Genomic DNA, 20085 nt, shown 5'->3' with positions numbered 1-20085 from the left:
GCTACAACTGAAGCATTGAATGTTGCACCAAATTTATTGCACTTATGTTATTGTTTGGCGTGAAACTTTAACCTCCAAGATCTGACCCTCCTCTTAGCCCCACTGTCTCCCAAAGTCAGGACCAAGAGATCGCTTGCTATTTTTGTGTGCCACGTTTCAAAACATTTCCTGAGGTGAGTAAGATGAAGACTCTTATAGGGCTTAGTTCGCTGCCTGCATGAATGGAAAAACAATAGCCTTCAGACAGGATACAGCAGTGGTAGAAAGGGTAACTGTATCATCAGCACACACCTGATCCACTGTGACTTCAGTCTCAGCTGTGAATAGTGCATGACTTCAAAGCTGCACAGCAGGTCTGCAGGCTGCTCTTTGTCTAGACACTCATCTGCATCAGCTGGGGCACATCCAGCAGGCCTTGTGGCTCTGCAGACTTTTTGCATGTCCCAAACAGGCAAAAGTTCCATTAAATGAGCCGAATGTTAATGTAATCCTAACCCATAAATGGCTCCCTTGCATGAATAAACTGTAGCCATGATTTTATTTTAGGAAAATTTTCATTTAATTGTAGAAAGTAAGCCACGTGAATGTCCTGGCTAAAATATCGAGGATTTTTTTTTATGGTAACCATAATGAAAAAACAGCTATAGTTTTGGGTAGATTAAGTACTTCCTGCTTTTAAAAAAAAATCTACCAGTATGCAAGTTTTCACACTTTTGAAGAAATTATGGTTAAAATTGTGTTGTTGGTTTTTTTTAACCAACCAAAATCAGGAATCATGCTTTCATATTTATTAATTTATTAACTGAATACTCTTCTCGGCTTTGATTTCAATACACATATTTTAATGATTGTTGAATATTTTTTGATTATGCCACTTCTTCCATATAAAAGTACGTAAAGGAAAGGTGGGCAGGTCAATTCATTTACAGTGGTGGAAATGATTATTTTAATTTCTAGCTAAATTTTTAAGAATAGAGCAGGATCTAATTCTGATGGTAGTTTAAATTTAATGGAGAAAGACAGGATATCAAAAAGAAAAAAAGACTACATAGAAATTATAAATCGATTTGCACATCAATGGGTGAAATAAGTTTTTTTACTTATATCTATAGGATTACACTACTGTGATGAACAACTAATGATGGTTAATCTATCCTATTACAGATTTTTTTTTAAATGCCCACAAATGCGATTGTTCTGCTCATCTTCCCTTTATAGAAAGTTCAAAACAAGATTCACGTCCAAACACAGAAGGAAGACCTCACCTGAGCTTCACGAGCTCAAAAACAACTTTTGAATAGACTGCAGGTGAAAACAAAGATTGGATGACCAGGAAACCAAAGTAAGGCACACCACCATCTACGGATTAACTTTAAACCCAACGTTTATTGTCTATTTTTTTCTAATACTATGCAAAGCATTAGTGTCATTCATTGTCCTCAGTCTGACTATTCAGTATGAAGGAGAAACCTGATATGAGTCGTGGCCAGGCACGCCAGAACAGAGCGTGAGAAAACAGAAAAAAGATTACACATAACCGCACGCTGTCAAAAAGCATTTGGAAAGCATTTTGACATACATAGATGGGAGTATGTAAACCCTGTCTTCATCAGCCCTTTTTCAGATGACGCACGGTTAAACTATTTAATTTCCGTTCACATGGCAAGCTGCAAAAACAGGCTGTCGAAAGCATTTTTATGCACACATTGAATGACAACTGCATAACTCCACAATTTTCAACATGACGTATTTAAACTTAATAAAAGAGCTCACAAATTCATGAATGATGTATGGCGACTTATGAGCGTCTCCGTAAATTAGAGTTATCGGACTCAGAATGTAAGGTATTACTTAGAGGAAAACCACCTCGCTTTCACACTAATGCATGGAGCAGCCACACAAAGAAGTGAAAACGGGGGACCGCACACATTGTGAGCACTCCTATGAACAATAAATGATCTCCACTGCTACTGTCAGTAGGAAGCGAAACCCCTGCACTTAACAGTCAAATACAGTCAGTAAACGAATCATTTATCTCTCTCCGGGATCACAACAGCGGGTTTGAATAGACGACATAGACAGGGGAAAACGCGCGTTTTGCCTTTTACCTGTGAACGCACCAGCATTTCACTCCATCCACGCCTCACGTGAACAATTAACAAGTAAAAAATATATATATACAAAAATTAAAAAGTACATAAAAACAGTTTCGCTGTCTGCACACTGCTCCTTCCTTTAAGTTTTAATGAAAATCTGCGTGAAACGGAACTTTTCCGAGTGAGGATGAATCAGCTTCCCATTACCTGCTGCGCTTTCCTCCCTCCCTCCGCTTTCTCGCTCCGGGAGTCTATTTGGAAAGTGTTTGAGCCGCTCGCTTCTGCTCCGCGTAGTAGTTGTGACGAATAAACATACTTTATTAATGCACCTTTTATTCCGAATGAGTTGTTTCTTTCCGCTTCTTTCAGGTTTCCATGTTTTTGCTCCGAGAGAGAGCAGGTTAGGAGTCTGCAGGTGTCGCCAATGTTTTTCCTTTTCCTTTGCTGCCTGTCCTTTTTTTTTTTTTTTTTTGGTCCACCCCTTCAAGGACCGGGCAGCATGAGTGAAACCTCTCCGGGAGGCAGGGCCAAACGTGGCGACATGTGCTTAATTCCGTCTCTATAAATGTAACGTCCCCAGCATAGGGAACTCATAATGACATTTAATGCTTCATTTGACATTTCCTTTAACTGAGCTCCTGTGTTTAGTGTTCATCATTTTAATTTTCTCCAATCAGAGATCAGCCTGAGTGATGTCACTGTGATCGAGTACAAAGAAACCACAGCAGCAGCGGTGAAAAGACTATAAGTACAAAGTCAGTTCAATTCACTTCAGTTCAGTTACATTTTCTCACACAATAGTCGCCTCAAGGGACTTTATATTGTAAGGTAAAGACCCTACAGTAATACAAAGCCCCAACCATCAGATGACCTTGTTCAAGCAAGCACTTGGCAACAGTGAGAAGGAAAAACTCCCTTTTAATTGGAAGAAACCTCATCCAGAATTAGGCTCAGGGAAGGACAGCCATCTGCTGCTACCTGCTGGGGGTAAGGGGAGGGAGACAGATGGAAGAGAGCTAGAGATCAATAATAACTGGAAAGAATGCAAAGTGATTAAAGCACATTTTTATTCTACTACACTTCTTCCACACTTTAATTATTATTAACCTTAGAAAAAAATTGCTCCACTTTATCAGCCCCAATGTTAAAATGCACCTTACACATTAATACAACATCAACATGCCACATCACTATTCTTTGAACTTCTTCTTGAGTTGGATAGTTGTAGAGTGTACGTCCTTGGTAGGGATAATGGATCTTTTAAATACCAGGCAGGCTGTTACAGTAAAGTCCAGAAATTTACTGACAACTGTTTTGGATACATTAACTACATTTTTTTGTTGTACTTTTACTTTGTATTTGTAATACAGTCTCTCACTGAGTATTTTAGCACTTTGGTGTGTGGCTACTTTTGGCATTAGCTAACATGGTAATAAATATAGTATAAATACACACACGATAAGTGTGTTTCACAGAATTCTAATGTATTATTAATATTATAAGCTAGACTGCATGTATGAATGGTCATGACCTTACACTGATAAATTCCATGTTGTTGCCAATAGCCAACTTCAGACAACATGGCCAATATCAGCTGAAACAAATCTTATATACTGATGTATCCTCATCAATCAAGGCTAGCTTTCAGTTCAGTTCAGTTTAATTTCATTTATGTAGTGCCAAATCACAACCACAAACCCCATTTATATTGTAAGGTAAAGATCCTACAATAATAGAGAGGAAACTTCAGCAATCAGATGACCTCCTATAAGTAAGCACTTGGCAACAATGGGAAGGAAAACCTCCTTTCCACTGTTGCCAAGGAAGAAACCAGGAAGAAAACTCGAGCAAAACTAGGCTCAATGCAAAGTGATGTATAAACATACTGACAGTGAAAAAAGGTGAATAAAGAAGAAATACTCAGTGCATTGTGGGAAACCCAAGTAAGCTAGATCTATTGCAGCATTACTAAGGGAGGGTTTAGGGTCACCTGATCCGGCCCTAACTATATGCTTTATCAAAAAGGAAAGTTTTATGCCAAATCTTAAAAGTAGAGATGTGCCTGTCTCCCAAATCCAAACTGGGAGCTGGTTCCACAGAAGAGGGGCCTGAAAGCTGAAGGCTCTGCCTCCCATTCTTCTTTTAAATACTCTAAAACCACAAGTAAGCTCACAGGCTGAGTGCTCTACAGAGGTGATGTGCTACTTTGAGGTCTTTACGATAACATGAGGCCTGATTATTCAAGACTTTTTACATCGGCAGGTGCATGAGGGAAAAGTACAAATGAAAGGGCCTTTCTGGACTTTGAGATGATTCTTCTTCTTTTTAGTATTTTAGCATGAACTATTGACTCAATAAACGTGGCTGTACAGCTGTTTTATGTAGTGACATCAGGTGTATCAAGCATAACTCACATTTAATATGTAAGCTGATTGGTGATTTTTGCACAATCTACTTTAGGAGTTATTTTTTCTTTTTTATGAAAATGAACTCAAGTGGAGTTAATTGCACACTGATAGCAGAAGGACAGAGCTGTCTCAAAATAGTGCTTAATTTGTGTGGGACTCTATACTTACTTTTTAACTGGCTCGGGGGGGAAAAAGACCTCTTTCATTTTCAGCTGGATTCTCATCTTAGTTGCACACAGAGGAGGGCAATTTATCCTGACATTTTACATTAATAAGAAACACAAAAAGAAGACAACTTTCCCACAATTCCTGCTCCCTGGTCACTCATAAACCCTGTTCCCCCACTAACTAATAATGAGCAGCAGATGAACTAAAACGATGGTCCAGCTTTCACACAGTTGGCAATATCAGTTAATTTCACCCTGTCCACCAAAAAGTGCTGTCTTGCTTAATTGGGTGATCAAAGGATTATAGAAAGCTTGAAAGAAGAACAAAGCCTCCCTCAAGTTCAAGCTCCGATTTCAGAATTCATAAGACTATGGTGCCATCTGCTGGTGTAACCAAGAAGTGACTAAAATAAACAACACTTGTGCAGGAGGCTTTTCCATACCACATTCCACTTGCATCCTCGGTAATGTCATACACTAAATTCCAAAGTAGTTAAGGTGCAGTAATCTGCTGTATTTTCTGCATGCAATTCCTGTTTCCTGTAGATGGCGAGAGCGGTACACAAAAAGACACACTGAGGTTCACTGAGTCACATTTAACAAGGCACAGCTTCCTCAGTGCAACTGACCTGGAAGGGGTTTTTTTTTCCATCAAGACCCCCTGGTGTTGTTGGAGCAGCTTCATGGACATCCCAGGACCCTTGACCTCCTCATTAGAAGCTTGAAAAAACAAAAACAACAGAACAAAAAGGCCTCGGGAGAAGCATCGCCATCACTTTTTTACTTCAAAACAACAGGAAACAAAGGCGCTAATATTTGAGATACAAAAGCACTTTCCTAAAACAATTAAAACAACAAAACAAGAAGAGTTTCTGTCCCAGCGCAGCTGCCATCGCACTATTTCAATGAAGCCTTTTTTTCCCCAGCTGAAAAAACATTTCAGTTACAGTCCAATAAAAACAGATTTTGAATCATAACTTCAATCTCCAAATCCTCCTCTGATTTCTTAAATATGTAAAGCATTTCAAAAAATCATCCAGGGGTTTCAAAGGCAATAATTCAAATAACTGTATTTGTTTTCTCTCACAGAATTTGTAACGTCTGTGTCTTTGCAGTTTAACACGGTGATAGATTACCAAGTTTAACTCAAACACTGCATAATCATGAGTGAGGAATTAGCCATCAACCAGCAGTAAACATTGCTCACAGAAGCATTAGAGGAAGGCTGCTGGCATGGATACCAGGCAGTTAGTCTGATTTTTTTTAAAGAAATTATACAGTAAAAACACTATTAAACCTTCTATTTAGGACTGCAGGGATAAATACTGCAGGGACTTAAATACTGTTTATCCTCCAAAGCCTAATCACACCATTAAGAAATCTCTACTTTGCAAAACAAACAGAGAAAGTCAAAGAACACAAACGCTTTCAGAACATCGACAGCAAGCAGGGAAGCGAGATATGGAAATACACAGATTGTGAAACAAACAACATAACACGAGAAAGGGGGGACGGGGGGGAAGGATCATTCCACATTTATTTCTGAATAAAAGGATTTCACTGAGGAAATAGTTGTCACAGCCTTTAAATCTGATTATTGTGTTGTAAGGTTGACCTTGCCATGAAAATAACCACGATTGGCAGGACGTTTGAATTCCCTGTCATTAGTGTGGCAAACTGTTTAAAAGGAATAAGTAAACAAGCTCAAATTCTTCAGCTTTTGTAGCTTTTCTCACATAAGCCCCTACTTAATTATATAATTTGAATATTATTTAGAACACGCGTCCACACAAGGTGGGATTCATTTCTCTCAGACTTTAGCTTGAACCAAAGACATATGCAAACTAAGCATTTTATTAGGTGCACCTTGCTAGTACAGGGTTGGATCCCCTTCTGCCTTTAGAACTGATTTAATTTTCATGGCATAGAGTCAAAAAAGTGCTGGAACCAGTCCTCAGAGAATTTGGTCCATATTAACATGACATCAGCACACATGTTGCTGCAGATTTGTGGGCTGCACATCCACGACACCAATCTTCCATTTCAACACATCCCAAAGGTGCTGTACTGTGTGCTAAGAGGTGCTGACTGTGGAAGCCGTCTGAGTACAGTGAACTCAGTGGTGTATTTAAAGACCAAATTTGAGATGATCTGAGTTTTGGGATTTTGCGTGTTATTCTGATGGCAGCAGGCATCAGCAGATGGGTTACACTGTCTTTATAAATGGGCTGAGATGTTCAGCAACAATACTCAGGTAGGCTGTGGTGTTTAAATGATGCTCAAGTGTGCCAAGAAAATATCCCCCGACACCATTACTCCATCACCATCAGCAGCCTGAACCGTTGCTCCAAGGCAGGATGAATGCGATCCATACTCTTTTATGCCAAATTCTGACCCTACCCTCCAAAATTCACAGATGACATCGAGACTCATCAGATGAGGCAGCACTTTTTCAATTTTCTGTTGTTCAATTTTGATGAGCCTGTGCAAATTGTTGTCATGGTATTGGGGGATTTGACCCAGTGGTTCAGAGTTTTTGGACTTTCTAGTGTTTATTTGAATATTCTGTTCTGATTCCTGGTTTGTTTAATGTTTATATTTCAGGTATTCATGTATGTTTCATGTATTCTTGGTGTACTTGCTCTAGCTTGCACCTCCTAGTGACTTTAAAGTGTAAAGTAGCTGTCTCCGCTTCCCTTAACTGCCCTTCTGCACATATACAGTGAGTGCCCCCCATTGTCCTGTGTCAGACCATGTGTTTCTGTTCCTGTCTCTCTTGCCCCTAGTGGTTTTCAGCATGAGTGTGTTTCCTAGTGGTTATACTGTAGTTTTCAGTTTCCCCTTTTTGGATTTATGTTTCACTTTTTGGATTATGGCCACTTTGCTCTCTTGTGAACAGAAAAGGGGCTCACTTTTTGTTTTATTCTGGCTACCTCCACACGAGTGCATGTGGGTCCTTTTCTCTACGTCCAGTCTCTATAATCCACAGGCTGTGACAACTGCAGCCTTTGATTCCTGGTCTTAGCTGATAGGAGCAGTGCCAATTGTGGTCTTGTGACCATCTGCTTCAGTGTTTGTGTTCAATGTATGTTTTTCTGCATACATTTGTTCTAACAAGTGGTTGTTTGAGTGGCTGTTGTCTACAGCTCAAAGCAATCTGGCCATTCTCCTCTGACCTCTAGGATCAAGATGGCATTTCTGCCCAGAAACCTGCTGCACACTGGATATTTTGTTTGAGTGAACAGGATAGACGGTGAATATATTTGAAGCATTAGATAAATAACCTTTTTTTTTCAGACTTCACTAAATGATTTTGTGAACTTGGAAAACCAAATAAAACCAAATAAAACAAAAATATAGAGGAAATATCCTCACTTTTAATATATGATAGTTTGTTAAATAAACTCAAACATTCAACATAAATTCAAACATTAAAAAGGAAAATAAGAAAATTCACTCTGTAAACTAACTAAAACTAAACTGAGTTAAAAAAAATTTTTTTAAATGAAATAAAAAGAAAAAATAAATAGAAGATACAAAACTATGGTAACTTTGCTTCAAACTGTAACAGACCGTCGATTAAATGGCCTACCATTAAATAACAGCTTTGGTATTTTGTTTGTGTGATGTAGTTTCCGGTCGGAACTTACTAGGGGGAGTTTAAAAGATGATGAACCGACGTTTAAAAGACGTCCAATTGCGCATGTGCAAATCTATCAAAACACCGACAAAAGAGCGACGCTTGCATGGAATTTATCTAGAAAAAATGTCTAAAAATGCTTATGGACTTAGATTAATTGATTTTATAAAATAAATATTTCTTTCTTGATAGTTACGGTTAATTTGTATGAAGGTTAGCAATCCGTTCTCCATACACAGCGTACCGGGCCGAAGGTTACATTAACAGTAGCTAGCATGCTAAGTACTGGTTAACCACCATCTGTTGTTTGCTAGTTAATATGTTTCACACGCTGTTGTTTGCAAGGCTTTTCTGTGTCCCTTTAGTACGCAGGCGAGGATAAATGAAAATGACTCTGACGCAGAGTGCTGATTTCCATCGATTTTTAGCATAAATTTCCTCCGTGTTTCAAGCGTGCATAGTACACCGTTTAACCTCAGTGTGAAAGCTCAGTGAGTGATCCGGGGATGGACAACGTTACGGTGTCAGCGTCAGATGGGACCGCAGAGTGCCCTCTGGTCTCCGAGGACATGGAGGGGATCTGTGTAATGCCTGACTTGAGTGCCATAAAGACTGAGCAGTCGGTGGGTGCAAGCCCAGACGACACAAACACCCAAAATGTCGCTATGGGCATCAAATTCATCTTACCCAACCGCTTCGACATGAATGTTTGCTCAAGATTTGTAAAGTCGCTCAATGAGGAGGACAGTAAGAACATCCAGGATCAGGTGAACTCTGATCTGGAGGTGGCTTCCGTTTTGTTTAAAGGTAAGAAAAAAGCAAAACCCTGTTTCTTCGTCTTAGATTAACTTGTGATTGTGTCGAATACACGATACTAATAAACGTGTTTTACTTCTGTCAGCCGAGTGCAACATCCAAACCTCACCTTCCCCGGGTATACAAGTGCGTCATGTTTACACACCATCCACCACCAAACATTTCTCTCCGATCAAACAGTCCACCACTCTCACCAATAAACATCGAGGCAATGAGGTGTCTTCCACACCTCTTTTGGTGCACTGTAAGTACCATCTTTCAACTTCAGTTTCTTTCGTTGTTTTTATGTTAGCGGAATTGTTAAAATGTAATTGTTACACATGCATTTGTTTCCTTTCAGCTTTATCTATTCATCAGCTGGCAGCCCAAGGGGAGATGGTGTTTTTGGCCAGCAGGATTGAACAAGGTAGGCTGTCAAAGGATTACAGTTTTTGTTGTCATGGAGTGCAAGCCATCCAAAATTAGTTAAATGAAAAATTGCACCACGGTAACAACCAAAAACATCACTGTCATACATGCACCGTTAAGCATGCATAAATTATATACCAATGAAGTTCAACACTTTAAAATAGAAACATAAATTAATATAAATGATTCCACTTTTTTTTTTTTTTTTGGCCTGTCCCGTTTGGCTCTTTTGCCATCAGAATTGTTGTCTAAAGGCAAAGAAAGATGCCCAACGGATTTACTTTACCAAACTGACCATCCCAGCCTTGCCGTAATGGTCCATTTGATTCACCTTTTATTGTTTATTTTATTTTCACTTAATGAATACGGGACAGACTTGACTGGGGGAAAGAAGGGGAGAAAGAAAGAGGGAAAGAGAAACAGCTGAGAAGAGGGACGGGGGAGAAGGGCAAAAGACAAAAACCAACAGAACGGGCAGAGAAAAAAAAATGCATATATCAATCACCTGGATCACCTGCTGAGAAAGAAAAAAGAAAGCAAGCAGAAGAGAACAAGAGTAATAGAATAAACAACATCACAATGATATATGGGAATATGACAGTAAATACTAAATGTTAAACATTATTGTGCAGCACATAAGATCAACAGAACACAGTGTGCTTTGAGGTAGGAGCCAAAAAGGGTGTAGTTTGTGGGTGTGATCACCCGTGTGTACACCTGTGAGCATGGACGCGCTTGTTTTTTGTTTTTTTAAAAGGTTTCTCCATGTAATAATCTGCTAGAGGGTGTGGGGGGGCCACAGCCCCGTCCTCCAGGGCATGAAGCAGGTGTGGAGGAGATCAAAACTCCAGACATCCAAAGGCCCCCAGAACACAAGAGACCAAGGAAGACCAACAGAGGGGCAGCTGCGCCACTGTCCCAGAAAGAGCTGAGGAGAGTCCCAGATGAGGGCTCACTCAGCAGCCGCGGAGCAGAAGCCAGGGGGAGTTGCAGTGACGCGCCCGTGAGCTCCGCCAGCAGCCAGCTGCGCCTGAGTGACCGAGCCCCAGGCCGAGAGGCCGGGGGCACCCCACCTCCGAAGTGGCCCGAGCGAGCCCCAGGCTCCAGGCCCCGATAAGCGGCCGCCAAGGAGTGAGCCGGTGTGTACCTGGACGCCCATCCCCGGACACAAAGAACCACCAATGCACCGATGTCTGAGGGGGTCCGCCACTGGCAGGGGAAGTGGTGGTAGGGGGAGATAGGCCTCCAAACCTTGGAGGGCCTGAGATGTCCCCAGAGAGGTGGCGCCTGACACCCAACCTGACATATAGACACAGACATACAGGCACACACAGATACAAACATCCATTCCCACCCTCATGCTCTCATATGCACTTACTCCACACTCAACCAACGTGGAGACAGACATAAAGAGACGTTGTACACACGATCACACTCCCCAAGCGTACTCTACAAACCGGGTCTAGGTGCCCCCGCCCCTGGAGGGGGGAACTGCACCCAGACCCAGGTGGTGTTTCCCTTTTCCCTGCGGTGGGGGGAGGCAGACCGCCCCGACTCCGCAGCAGCAGGAAGGCTCCACACTCCAGACCGCAGTCGGACGGCCAACTCCTCCTCCTAGTCCTAGCCCCCCTGCTCCAGCAGGTCGCAGAGAACGGGGGTGAGAGAAGACTCCAAACCTCCCTCCACCCGCTCATTGTAGTGTTGATGCATGTGTGTTCTAAGGTGCATTTAAAACCCAGGAGGGCTTGGAGCTACCTGCCAGAGAGCAGCAGGTAAGCGCATGGTCCCTCCTGCTAGCCCTCAATGTTTACGTGTATTTAAAATTGAGAGGTGGGCAACGATGCCAGGGGTGGGGTGTACACCCTGATGGTACTTTGGACTCCGTGTATCGTGCCCACCCCCAAGATCCTATATGTATGTGTAATGAGAGTGTGAGTAATGTGAATGTCTAAGTTGTGGGATAAAATTGAGGCAGAGGCAGCCAGAAGGGGACAGAGGGGGGGGTAGCCTCCTCTGCACCCTGGTGACATACCCCTACTCCAAGGCCCCGCATGTGTGGGTGGTTGTGGTGGAGCGGGAAGAGGGAGGCAGCTGGAGATGTGGAGGGAAGGAAGGGAGGGGCAAGTGACCCCTCCCTGGGGCCAGCTCCCCCGCTGACCCCAGTAGGCACCCCCATACTCCGCGACCCGCCAGGGAAAGGGGGCCCAGGCCCATCCAGACCGGGCCCAGTGCAGCAGCGCCGCCCGGCCCCACAGAGCCCGGGACAGTCCACCCAACCCCACCACAGAGAAAACTGCACCCACCCCACCATCCACTCATCTTCCAGACTACATAAGACAATAAACACCCAGGCTGAGATCTTCCTCCACCTCTCCTGTATCTCCCCCTCCTGCAGAGGGAGCTCCTGAGGAGAGGAAAGCTCCGGCAAGATGTGACAATCTCCCCCACCAGTTGAAGAGCCCCCCAGGTGGCTCGACGCACCGGCGGCACCCTGCTCCAGGGCTGGGCCCCCATGCACCCACCCGCCCACAACCCCGGCAACACACCAACCGGACCCAAGCCCCCGAGGCCCGGTCCGGGTCCCAGCCCAGAGACGGAGCGCCCCCAGAACCTCACGCCCATCCCAGACCCACCCAGGGGCAGCCAGGCTACCAGGTCAGTAACCCACGTCCGTCAGCACAGACCCTCCCCTAGCCCCGCTGCACGCAGCTGCGAGGAAACAGTCACCGGAGAGCCAACAGAGCCCCTAACCGGACATGACCGCTACCCCGGGTTGAGCCCCCCAAGGAAGATGCCTCCGGGGAACCCCCCGACGCCCTAAGCCTGTCCCTACCCCCACACCAATCACAACAGTGAAGGCGGGACCAAACTATGACCCCCCACCCCCACTAGGTGATGGAGCTGATCAAAGGAGCCCAGAGCAATTGATCTGATGTGGTGGCAGAGGCTGTATCAAGACTAATGTAATCTAATTAGGGCTGCTCAATTAATCGAATTTTAATCACGATTACGATCTGGGCTTTCAACGATGATTAAAAATGACTGAGCCGATTATTAGCCCCTCCCTCGTTTATCCGCGACACCTTAAAGGCCGGTCCGTGAAAATATTGTCGGGCATAAACCGGTCCGTGGTGCAAAAAAGGTTGGAGACCGCTGATTAAGAGGACCCGAGGGAAGCTCGGAAAGCTAAGCAGAAGTTATTTGGAGAGGAGAGTGACTGCCGTTGGTTGAAAAGAGAGGTAAAAAAAAAAACTTCAGTGGTGTTGCACACTATGTTATATTATTTTTTAAAGTCATTGTTAACCCTTTAAAGCCGGTCAGAGCAGCACGCTCCGTTTTGTGTAACTATTTTTAAATCCCTGTAGAACCTGGACCGTGTAAGCTAGCGCAATAATTTTTTTTGCATATGAAACCAGAGGAGTTGTACTTACATCTCATACCATCAGCTTGTCCTCGGTCACGGTTTCCTTCCACATATAGCTTTGCAAAAATTGCATAAAAAGCTCTTGCAGGAACAAAAACATAATATTCCAGAAACACTCTTCGCTGATCCGATCAGCTGTTCGTAACACTTCCCACAGTGAAACAGGCGTCAGCGCGAACTATCACATGTCCGCCATTTCCTGGCCGAAACCGGAAGTGACGTCATTTTCGCGGAAATGTAGTTTTTTTTACTTGTAGGCCTTAAAGGCCTATACTGGTCATGTTTGACTTTTCTGAATAGTTTCTGGGATGCTTAGAACTCGAATTGCACTGCTGGAAATAGTTTATTTTGATGCACCTGCTGTTTTCTTTGAAAATTTGCATCATAGGATTGTTTTTTTGTTTTTCCTGCAGTATATAAAAATTGGTGTATCTCCAAAATAAAACTATGAACACACTCAAAATAAGTTTCCTGTTGTTGTAAACTATTTTTTGCAACTTTTTTGTATTTAAAGTTTTGAGGGATAAACCTCTTAAATTTCTCCAAGTAGAAATATATGTAAAAAAACAAACAAAAACGATTTTCAATTTTTTTTTGTAGTTTATTGCACTTTTTTGCAATTAATGTAGTTACTATGGACTTAATGCATACATATTATTAAAATATGGGCTATAACAGTTGTATAGCAACTTGAAATGCTCCCATAAATGGCACTACAGCATGTAAAAAAATAATATAAGCTCTGGCGGACTTGGTTCTATAGTAGGTCTTAAAGGGTTAAATAAATATCGTCAAATAATCGTGATCTCAATTTCAGTGAAAATAATCGTGATTATCATTTTTGCCATAATCGAGCAGCCCTAAATCTAATAGATAATTTCTATATTGGTTAGAATTAAGATTATTTTTATTTTTCCAGTTCATGAGGACTGTTTTCTTGGCTATGCATAGGGCAGTGAAAACCATATGGGCGATATTCTTTTCTGAAGTGACATTATCTAAGCTGCCCAACAAACACACTAAGGGGGAAGTTGGAATGTTACATTTCAGACACTTCGATAAGTCTTCACATATCTCGCGCCAAAACTTCTGAACTGGTGGACAGAACCAAAGAGCGTGGATATAATTGTCCGGTGAATTGGTTTGGCAGTGTGAGCAGTTGTTGGTAGACGTAAAGCCCATCTTGAACATCCGATGACCTGTATAGTGCACTCTATGTAATATTTTGTATTGAATTAATTGAAGACTGGGATTTCTAATTAGATGAAAGGTTTTTAAGCAAATCTGAGACCAGAAGTTTAGGTCTAAGTTAACTGATAAATCCGCTTCCCATTTTGCAATAGGAAGTGATATTGATTCATCTGTTTTAGAAAGCATTCTGTATATTTTGGATAGTAATTTGGGGGGTTTAAGAGTAAGAAATTGAACCACACTTGGTGGTGTTTGTAGTTCAACTTGACCCGGTTTAAATTTCTTTTTTACTATGGATTTAATTTGTTGATATTCTAAAAATCTTTTCTTGTTGATCCCATATTGTGTAACTAGTCCGTCAAATGAAATAAATTCTGTTCCTTCTAGTATATGTTCTAAATATTTGATTCCTTTATCACTCCAATCTGAAAAGTTTATCATATTATTGTTTTGTAATATGTCAGGGTTGTTCCAGATAGGTGTACGTTTGCATGGGATTAATGAAGACGCCGTCAATTTTAGAAACTCCCACCATGCTGTCAGAGAAGAGCTGATGTTGATGCTTTTAAAGCATTCATGTCGTTGGATGTTTGAGCTGATAAATGGTAGGTCTGAGATCTCTAGATTATTGCAGAGTGCTTGTTCTACATCTAGCCAAGGTTCATCTAAGAGGGTGTGTTTTAGCCATCCTGAGATAAACTGAAGCCTGTTGGCTAAGAAGTAGTGCTGAAAGTTAGGCAGTTCTAGTCCTCCTTTATCCTTGGTCTTTTGTAGTGTTTTTAAGCTTATACGTGGGGGTTTATTTTTCCAAAGGAATTTGGACATACATGAATCTAGAGATCTGAACCAATCTTGTGGCGGTTTAGTTGGGATCATTGAGAATAAATAATTTATTTTTGGTAAGACCATCATTTTTATAGCGGCAACCCTTCCCATGAGTGATATGGGTAGACATTTCCATCTAGCCAGATCATCTTCTACCTTCTTTAAAAGTGGGATATGGTTTAATTTAGTTAGATCTGCAAGCTTGGGAGAAACATTAATACCTAAATATTTTATATTTCCCGATTGCAGTGGTGTAGAAGAGGAATTATGGAGGGAGCAATTAATCGGTAGGACTGTAGATTTTGACCAGTTAATTGAGTAATCTGATATTCTTGCAAAAGAGTTTATCAATTCAATCACCCCAGAGATATTGGTTTGTGAATTTTGGAGAAAGAGTAACACATCATCCGCATAAAGGCTGATTTTATGTTCCACGTTCTTGCATTTTATGCCCTTAATTACTGAATTCTGTCTAATTGCTGCTGCTAGTGGTTCAATAAAAATTGCAAATAGTGAAGGGGAGAGTGGGCATCCCTGCCTGGTGCCCCTCAAGAGACAGAAGCTGGAGGATGTCTGGTCATTTGTTCTAACACAAGCTGTTGGGGAATTATATAATATTTTTAACCAGTTTATGAAAGAGGATCCAAAACCAAATTTGTGTAAAGTTGCAAATAGAAATTTCCAGTTAACTCTGTCAAATGCTTTTTCTGCATCTAAAGAAAATATTGTAGTTTTAAGGTTTTTACTGTATGAGTAGTCTATCAAATTAAGTAATGATTCCACATTTTTACAGACTAGGTCTACTTTCAATCTTCTATAATGTTTAGTTCGCAGAGGTGTGAACTGTATATGAACCAACCATATGAACAAACTTCTTCCATTTTCCTTTAACAATGTTATTCTTTCCAGACTGATACATTCTGAAAGTTCCTTTATCCCATGTTTCATAGAAGGAGCATCCATACTCTTCCAGCATAGTGCTTTTGTGTTTGTCAGAAGCCCACTGGGTAAATTCCCAGCAGGCACAGTTTAACATTTAGAGGGATGTAGAAGTTGAACACCTCTGACAGACAGTTGATGACATCTTTCCAGATTTTATGAATGTTTGGGTATTCCCATGAAAAGTGAAGAATGATTCCTTTTTCATTTAAACATGTTTAGGTTTAACAGAAGTTATAAGTCCACATCAGCTACTTGTATTGAAGATGCTTTATTTATATTTATGCCTTTAGACAAGCCTCATTCCAGTTTGTTTCATATATGTCCTGTTATCTGCTGCTTCTCGGGGCATTTAACTTGTTCGCTGCTGAGACTTTAAAAGTAGATATTAGTAGGTTATAGCAAATAGAAACTCGACCTTTTTCTTCCAAATCTCCAAAAGAGACTAATTCTATTTTTCATTGCTGTTGGATAAGCGTGTATTTTTTTTTTTAACTGTAAATGTTTAAAGATTCTGCTTTTTTAGAATTTTTAAATCCTTCTTTCTCAGACATTGAATTCACCTTCACATAAAAGAGAAAAACAACAGTTCTTCATCAGTTTACCAGCAGATATTGAATCTTAATAATTACTTGTGTATGCAAAATATAAAGTTTAAAAATGTAATTAGACCAGTAGATGGAGATTAAATACAGTGTTATGTTTTATTTTCCATATTTATTTTAACAGAGACTGTAATCAATCTCCAAGATGAGGAGGGCTTCACCCCGCTGATGTGGGCAGCTGCACACGGACAAATCGCTGTGGTGGAGTTTCTGCTCCAAAATGTACGGAATATTCATTGAAAACTTTTTATTCTGTTTATATGTTTATTATATCTGAGCAAGACTTCTTCACTTACTGTCTGTTTGTCATCCTGTGACACTTTTCGCTGTAGGGTGCTGACCCTAACCTCCTAGCCAAAGGGAGAGAGAGTGCATTGTCCTTGGCTTGCAGTAAGGGATACACAGATATTGTGAAGATGCTCATTGACTGTGGCGTCGATGTCAATGAATATGACTGGGTATGTTATTATAAAAAAGTTAGTTTAAAGTAGCGCCTCCGCTCAGTTTGTGATCTTGGTATTAAATGTTATTATCTCTGTGGGTTTTTAGAATGGAGGAGCCCCTCTGCTGTACGCTGTCCATGGCAACCATGTGCGCTGTGTTGAAATCTTGTTAGGTGAGCAGAAATCTTTGACTTGCAGGAACATCTGTGTTCATATTTGTTAAAGGGTAAGCAAAGCAGTTGTGTTGAGTTCTAACAGAAAATGATGTACAGTGATTGAAATTTTGTATGTTTGCATGTCTTTCAGAGAGCGGTGCTGATCCTACCATAGAGTCAGATTCGGGTTTCAATGCAGTGGACATGGCTGTAGCCATGGGCCACCGAAATGGTATGTGAGAAAAAGAGCAAAACACAGCTGAGAAACATGCTGGAACAGTCTCAGTAATCAAGTTGTCTCTGGAGTAACCCTGACTGTATTCTAATATGTATTAACTTTAGAGTTTGCTGCACAAACCCCAGAACTATACTTTTATTTATAAAAAAATGAGAGAGAGTGTGTGTGTTTCTTTAAAGGAATAAACAACCAGGCACTGTTATGACTTCATTTCATTTTACCTGTTCAGCTAATATCTTTAGAGAGAGTAGGGTTTGGACATGCAGAGGGGAGGTAGTGGATCAATTGAACAAAGGATGTTTAATATAGAGCAGCCAGGCAGGAGGAAAAGAGGAAGACCACAGAGAAGATTCATGGATGTAGTGGAGGAGGCCATCTTCCATTCACCGCATGTGCTGGAACTGGTCAGCACAGCGCTGTTGTTCCATATCTGCCACATAGTTTGTGGTGGATTTTTTCTGAGGGGGATGCTTGAAATATATACAGGCATATTCCCTCTGTAAAAATCTGACACCTTATGGGTTGAGGACAGCGAAATTAGATTTGAGATTTCTTTTTTTTTCCTATAATGAATCATTCGGTCATGGCATGAACTTACCAAAAAAAAAATTAGATTTTGTCCTGCTGCCAAAGCCTAAAATTAGTAATTGTCCTGGCGTTTGTCCTGTAAAACTTGATTTGAGTCGATAAGAATTTGTTGACAGTGCTGCTGTTTCCAAAAAAGTAAAAGTCTGCTAAGATAAACACAAAGTCGCCTTTTCCTGCCAGATCCACACTTTCTCCTTTCTCAGAGTGAAGAATGGTCACATGGAAATGTGAATATTGTTCTTAATTTTCACTTTTAATGCTTATAAACTATCGCAGTAATCAGGATTTGTTTCCACAAAGCCCACAGTTCAGTTAAATGACCTCAGTGTATGTTTCTCTGTTTAGTTCAACAGGTGATGGAGGCACACTTGCTAAAGTTATTGATGGGGATCAGAGAGTGAACTGCTGCACTTGAGGGAGAACAAATACTGAAGAGATGCTGCTGTGCACTGGATAATCATGTAGCATGGCCAGTCTGTCAGCCTGCAGGAGTATTTTGTTCCCTTAAGAGATATTTCATAAGCTTCATATTATTCATGATGCAAGTGAAGGTTTGTGGTGTGTGAAACATCAGTTTTAACCCTCTTAAAAGCTGTTAAGCTCTGCACTTTTTTCCTTTTTTCAACATTGACTGTGGAGTTGCATATCCAATCACTATACACTGACTGGTTGTCAAAGAGCATGCTGAGTTCTTCAGTACAGCCCACCACGCACTCCCCTCCACCTGTAGTATGTTGCCAAATGAGCAGTGCAGACTGGAATTGACTTTGCTCTAAAGTTGCAAAGAGCTTACTTTTTACGTTGTTGTAATTTAATACCTTTTGCCCATCTTTGTGTTCTAAGACTAACCTATTATCTTCTATTACATTATTTTATTGTAATATTTTCACGTTCGCACTCTCTGAACTCGGGATATTTCTGAGGCACGAGATTTTATGACTCTGTCAAGCTGTTTGTGGTCCGTTTACTGAAGATCTTTGTGTTTCATGTATTGAATTTATTTATTTTAATAATTTAAACTGTTATGATGTCAGTTTGTTTCTTTGTGTAGTGATACGAAATGTTCAGATGTGTTGTGAATTTTAAAAGACCTCACACAAAAATTAAATGACACACAAAAATGCTGTGGTGCTGTTTGTATGAAAATAGTAATACTGTTTATTATAGATATTTATCTGATGTGCAAGAGTCAATGAAGTTAAGCAGTTTAACTTAAATGTCAAACTTTTGAAAGTACAACCAACAGCATCACATTCTGTGATTCTGTGAAGCTTTTCTTTTTATATTGTTCATAAGATGGGAAGAAAAGCCTGTGTTGAACAATTTTACCCTGAAAAGCACTAGAAAATTTGAGTTTCATGCTTCAGTGGCCATAATGCTCTGAAAAAAAACAAGCAAATAAAATGTAATGGGGGAAAAATAAAAACATACTCATTACAAATGAAAGGTACAGTTGTGAAAATAGGTTTTAACAGGACTTTGTGGAGTCTTGTGAAAAACAGAACACCCCATGTTCAGAAGCTTGTAGATCCACTGTTTGCAACAATAACTTGAGGTGCTTGTTTTCTGTATCACTGTATTCTTACATCACTGTGGAGGAATTTTGGCCCACTCTTCTTTTAGTAGTTCTCTTTTACTTCAGTTATTGGGCTTTGCAGGCATTCGTTTATGAATGGTTCTTTTAAGCTCCTGCCACAGCGTTTCAGTCAGATTGAGGTCTGGATGTGACTGAGCCATTGTAACCGGAGGGGGGGGATTTGCTGGGATGCCCCCTCCCTGGATCATTTTAACGCACACCTTAATGGCTGGTAAAATTGTTATTTTGCCAAGTTTAATTAATTTGACACATTGTTTCATTTAGCTGCTGTTTCTTTGTATCCAAAATGCTGTATTTCCAAAATTGCTCATGCAGATTGCAGCATCAGCTACTCACAAAACTGGAAAATGGCTTTTTAAAAATAAAATTGTGAAATCAGCATTGCCTCTCTGACCTAAGTTTTAGCTAAAAGAGTCCTTGAAGCAAATCTTGACTCTTCAGCAGCCATCTTCAAAGGCCGTCGGTCTTTTATTTAAAGCATTGTCTAAATTATCTTTAACCATCTTTGTTGTTGTGGCATTTCAAAACAGTTTTCTATTCAACAT

The 20085-nt window shown here is 40.8% G+C and overlaps 2 protein-coding genes across 4 annotated transcripts in view; one reads left to right on the top strand and one right to left on the bottom strand.

Annotated features, from left to right (window-relative positions):
- The window catches only part of arhgef28a (Rho guanine nucleotide exchange factor (GEF) 28a), a 67662-nt gene extending 64975 nt beyond the window's left edge, over positions 1-2687 (bottom strand). For all 3 annotated transcript variants that reach the window (XM_026173290.2, XM_026173291.2, XM_080303538.1), the window contains exon 1: positions 2304-2687. The gene's annotated coding sequence lies outside the window, so the exon portion shown is untranslated. The remainder of the gene's footprint in view (positions 1-2303) is intronic.
- Positions 2688-8362: 5675 nt separating this feature from the next.
- ankra2 (ankyrin repeat, family A (RFXANK-like), 2) lies at positions 8363-19919 on the top strand. Its single transcript, XM_026173289.2, has 8 exons — positions 8363-9118; positions 9213-9371; positions 9468-9533; positions 16644-16741; positions 16852-16977; positions 17069-17135; positions 17269-17349; positions 18289-19919. Exons 1-8 carry the CDS (start codon positions 8818-8820, stop codon positions 18342-18344), a joined length of 954 nt encoding a protein of 317 aa, XP_026029074.2. The 5' UTR covers positions 8363-8817; the 3' UTR covers positions 18345-19919.
- The last annotated feature ends 166 nt before the right edge of the window (positions 19920-20085 follow it).

Source organism: Astatotilapia calliptera, chromosome 7, assembly GCF_964374335.1.
Source record: "Astatotilapia calliptera chromosome 7, fAstCal68.1, whole genome shotgun sequence".
NCBI lineage: Eukaryota > Metazoa > Chordata > Actinopteri > Cichliformes > Cichlidae > Astatotilapia > Astatotilapia calliptera.
The sequence above is the reverse complement of the archived record's forward strand: the minus strand, read 5'-3'. Positions and strand labels throughout refer to the sequence as shown.

What these genes read in the sequence shown, in the direction of transcription:
- ankra2 (XM_026173289.2), top strand. Translation starts at nt 8,818, where the DNA reads ATGGACAACGTTACGGTGTCAGCGTCAGATGGGACCGCAGAGTGCCCT. An exon ending in CTGTGTTGAAATCTTGTTAG is followed by an intron (nt 17,136 to 17,268) that starts GTGAGCAGAAAT and finishes CATGTCTTTCAG; the next exon opens with AGAGCGGTGCTGATCCTACC. An exon ending in AGCCATGGGCCACCGAAATG is followed by an intron (nt 17,350 to 18,288) that starts GTATGTGAGAAA and finishes TTCTCTGTTTAG; the next exon opens with TTCAACAGGTGATGGAGGCA.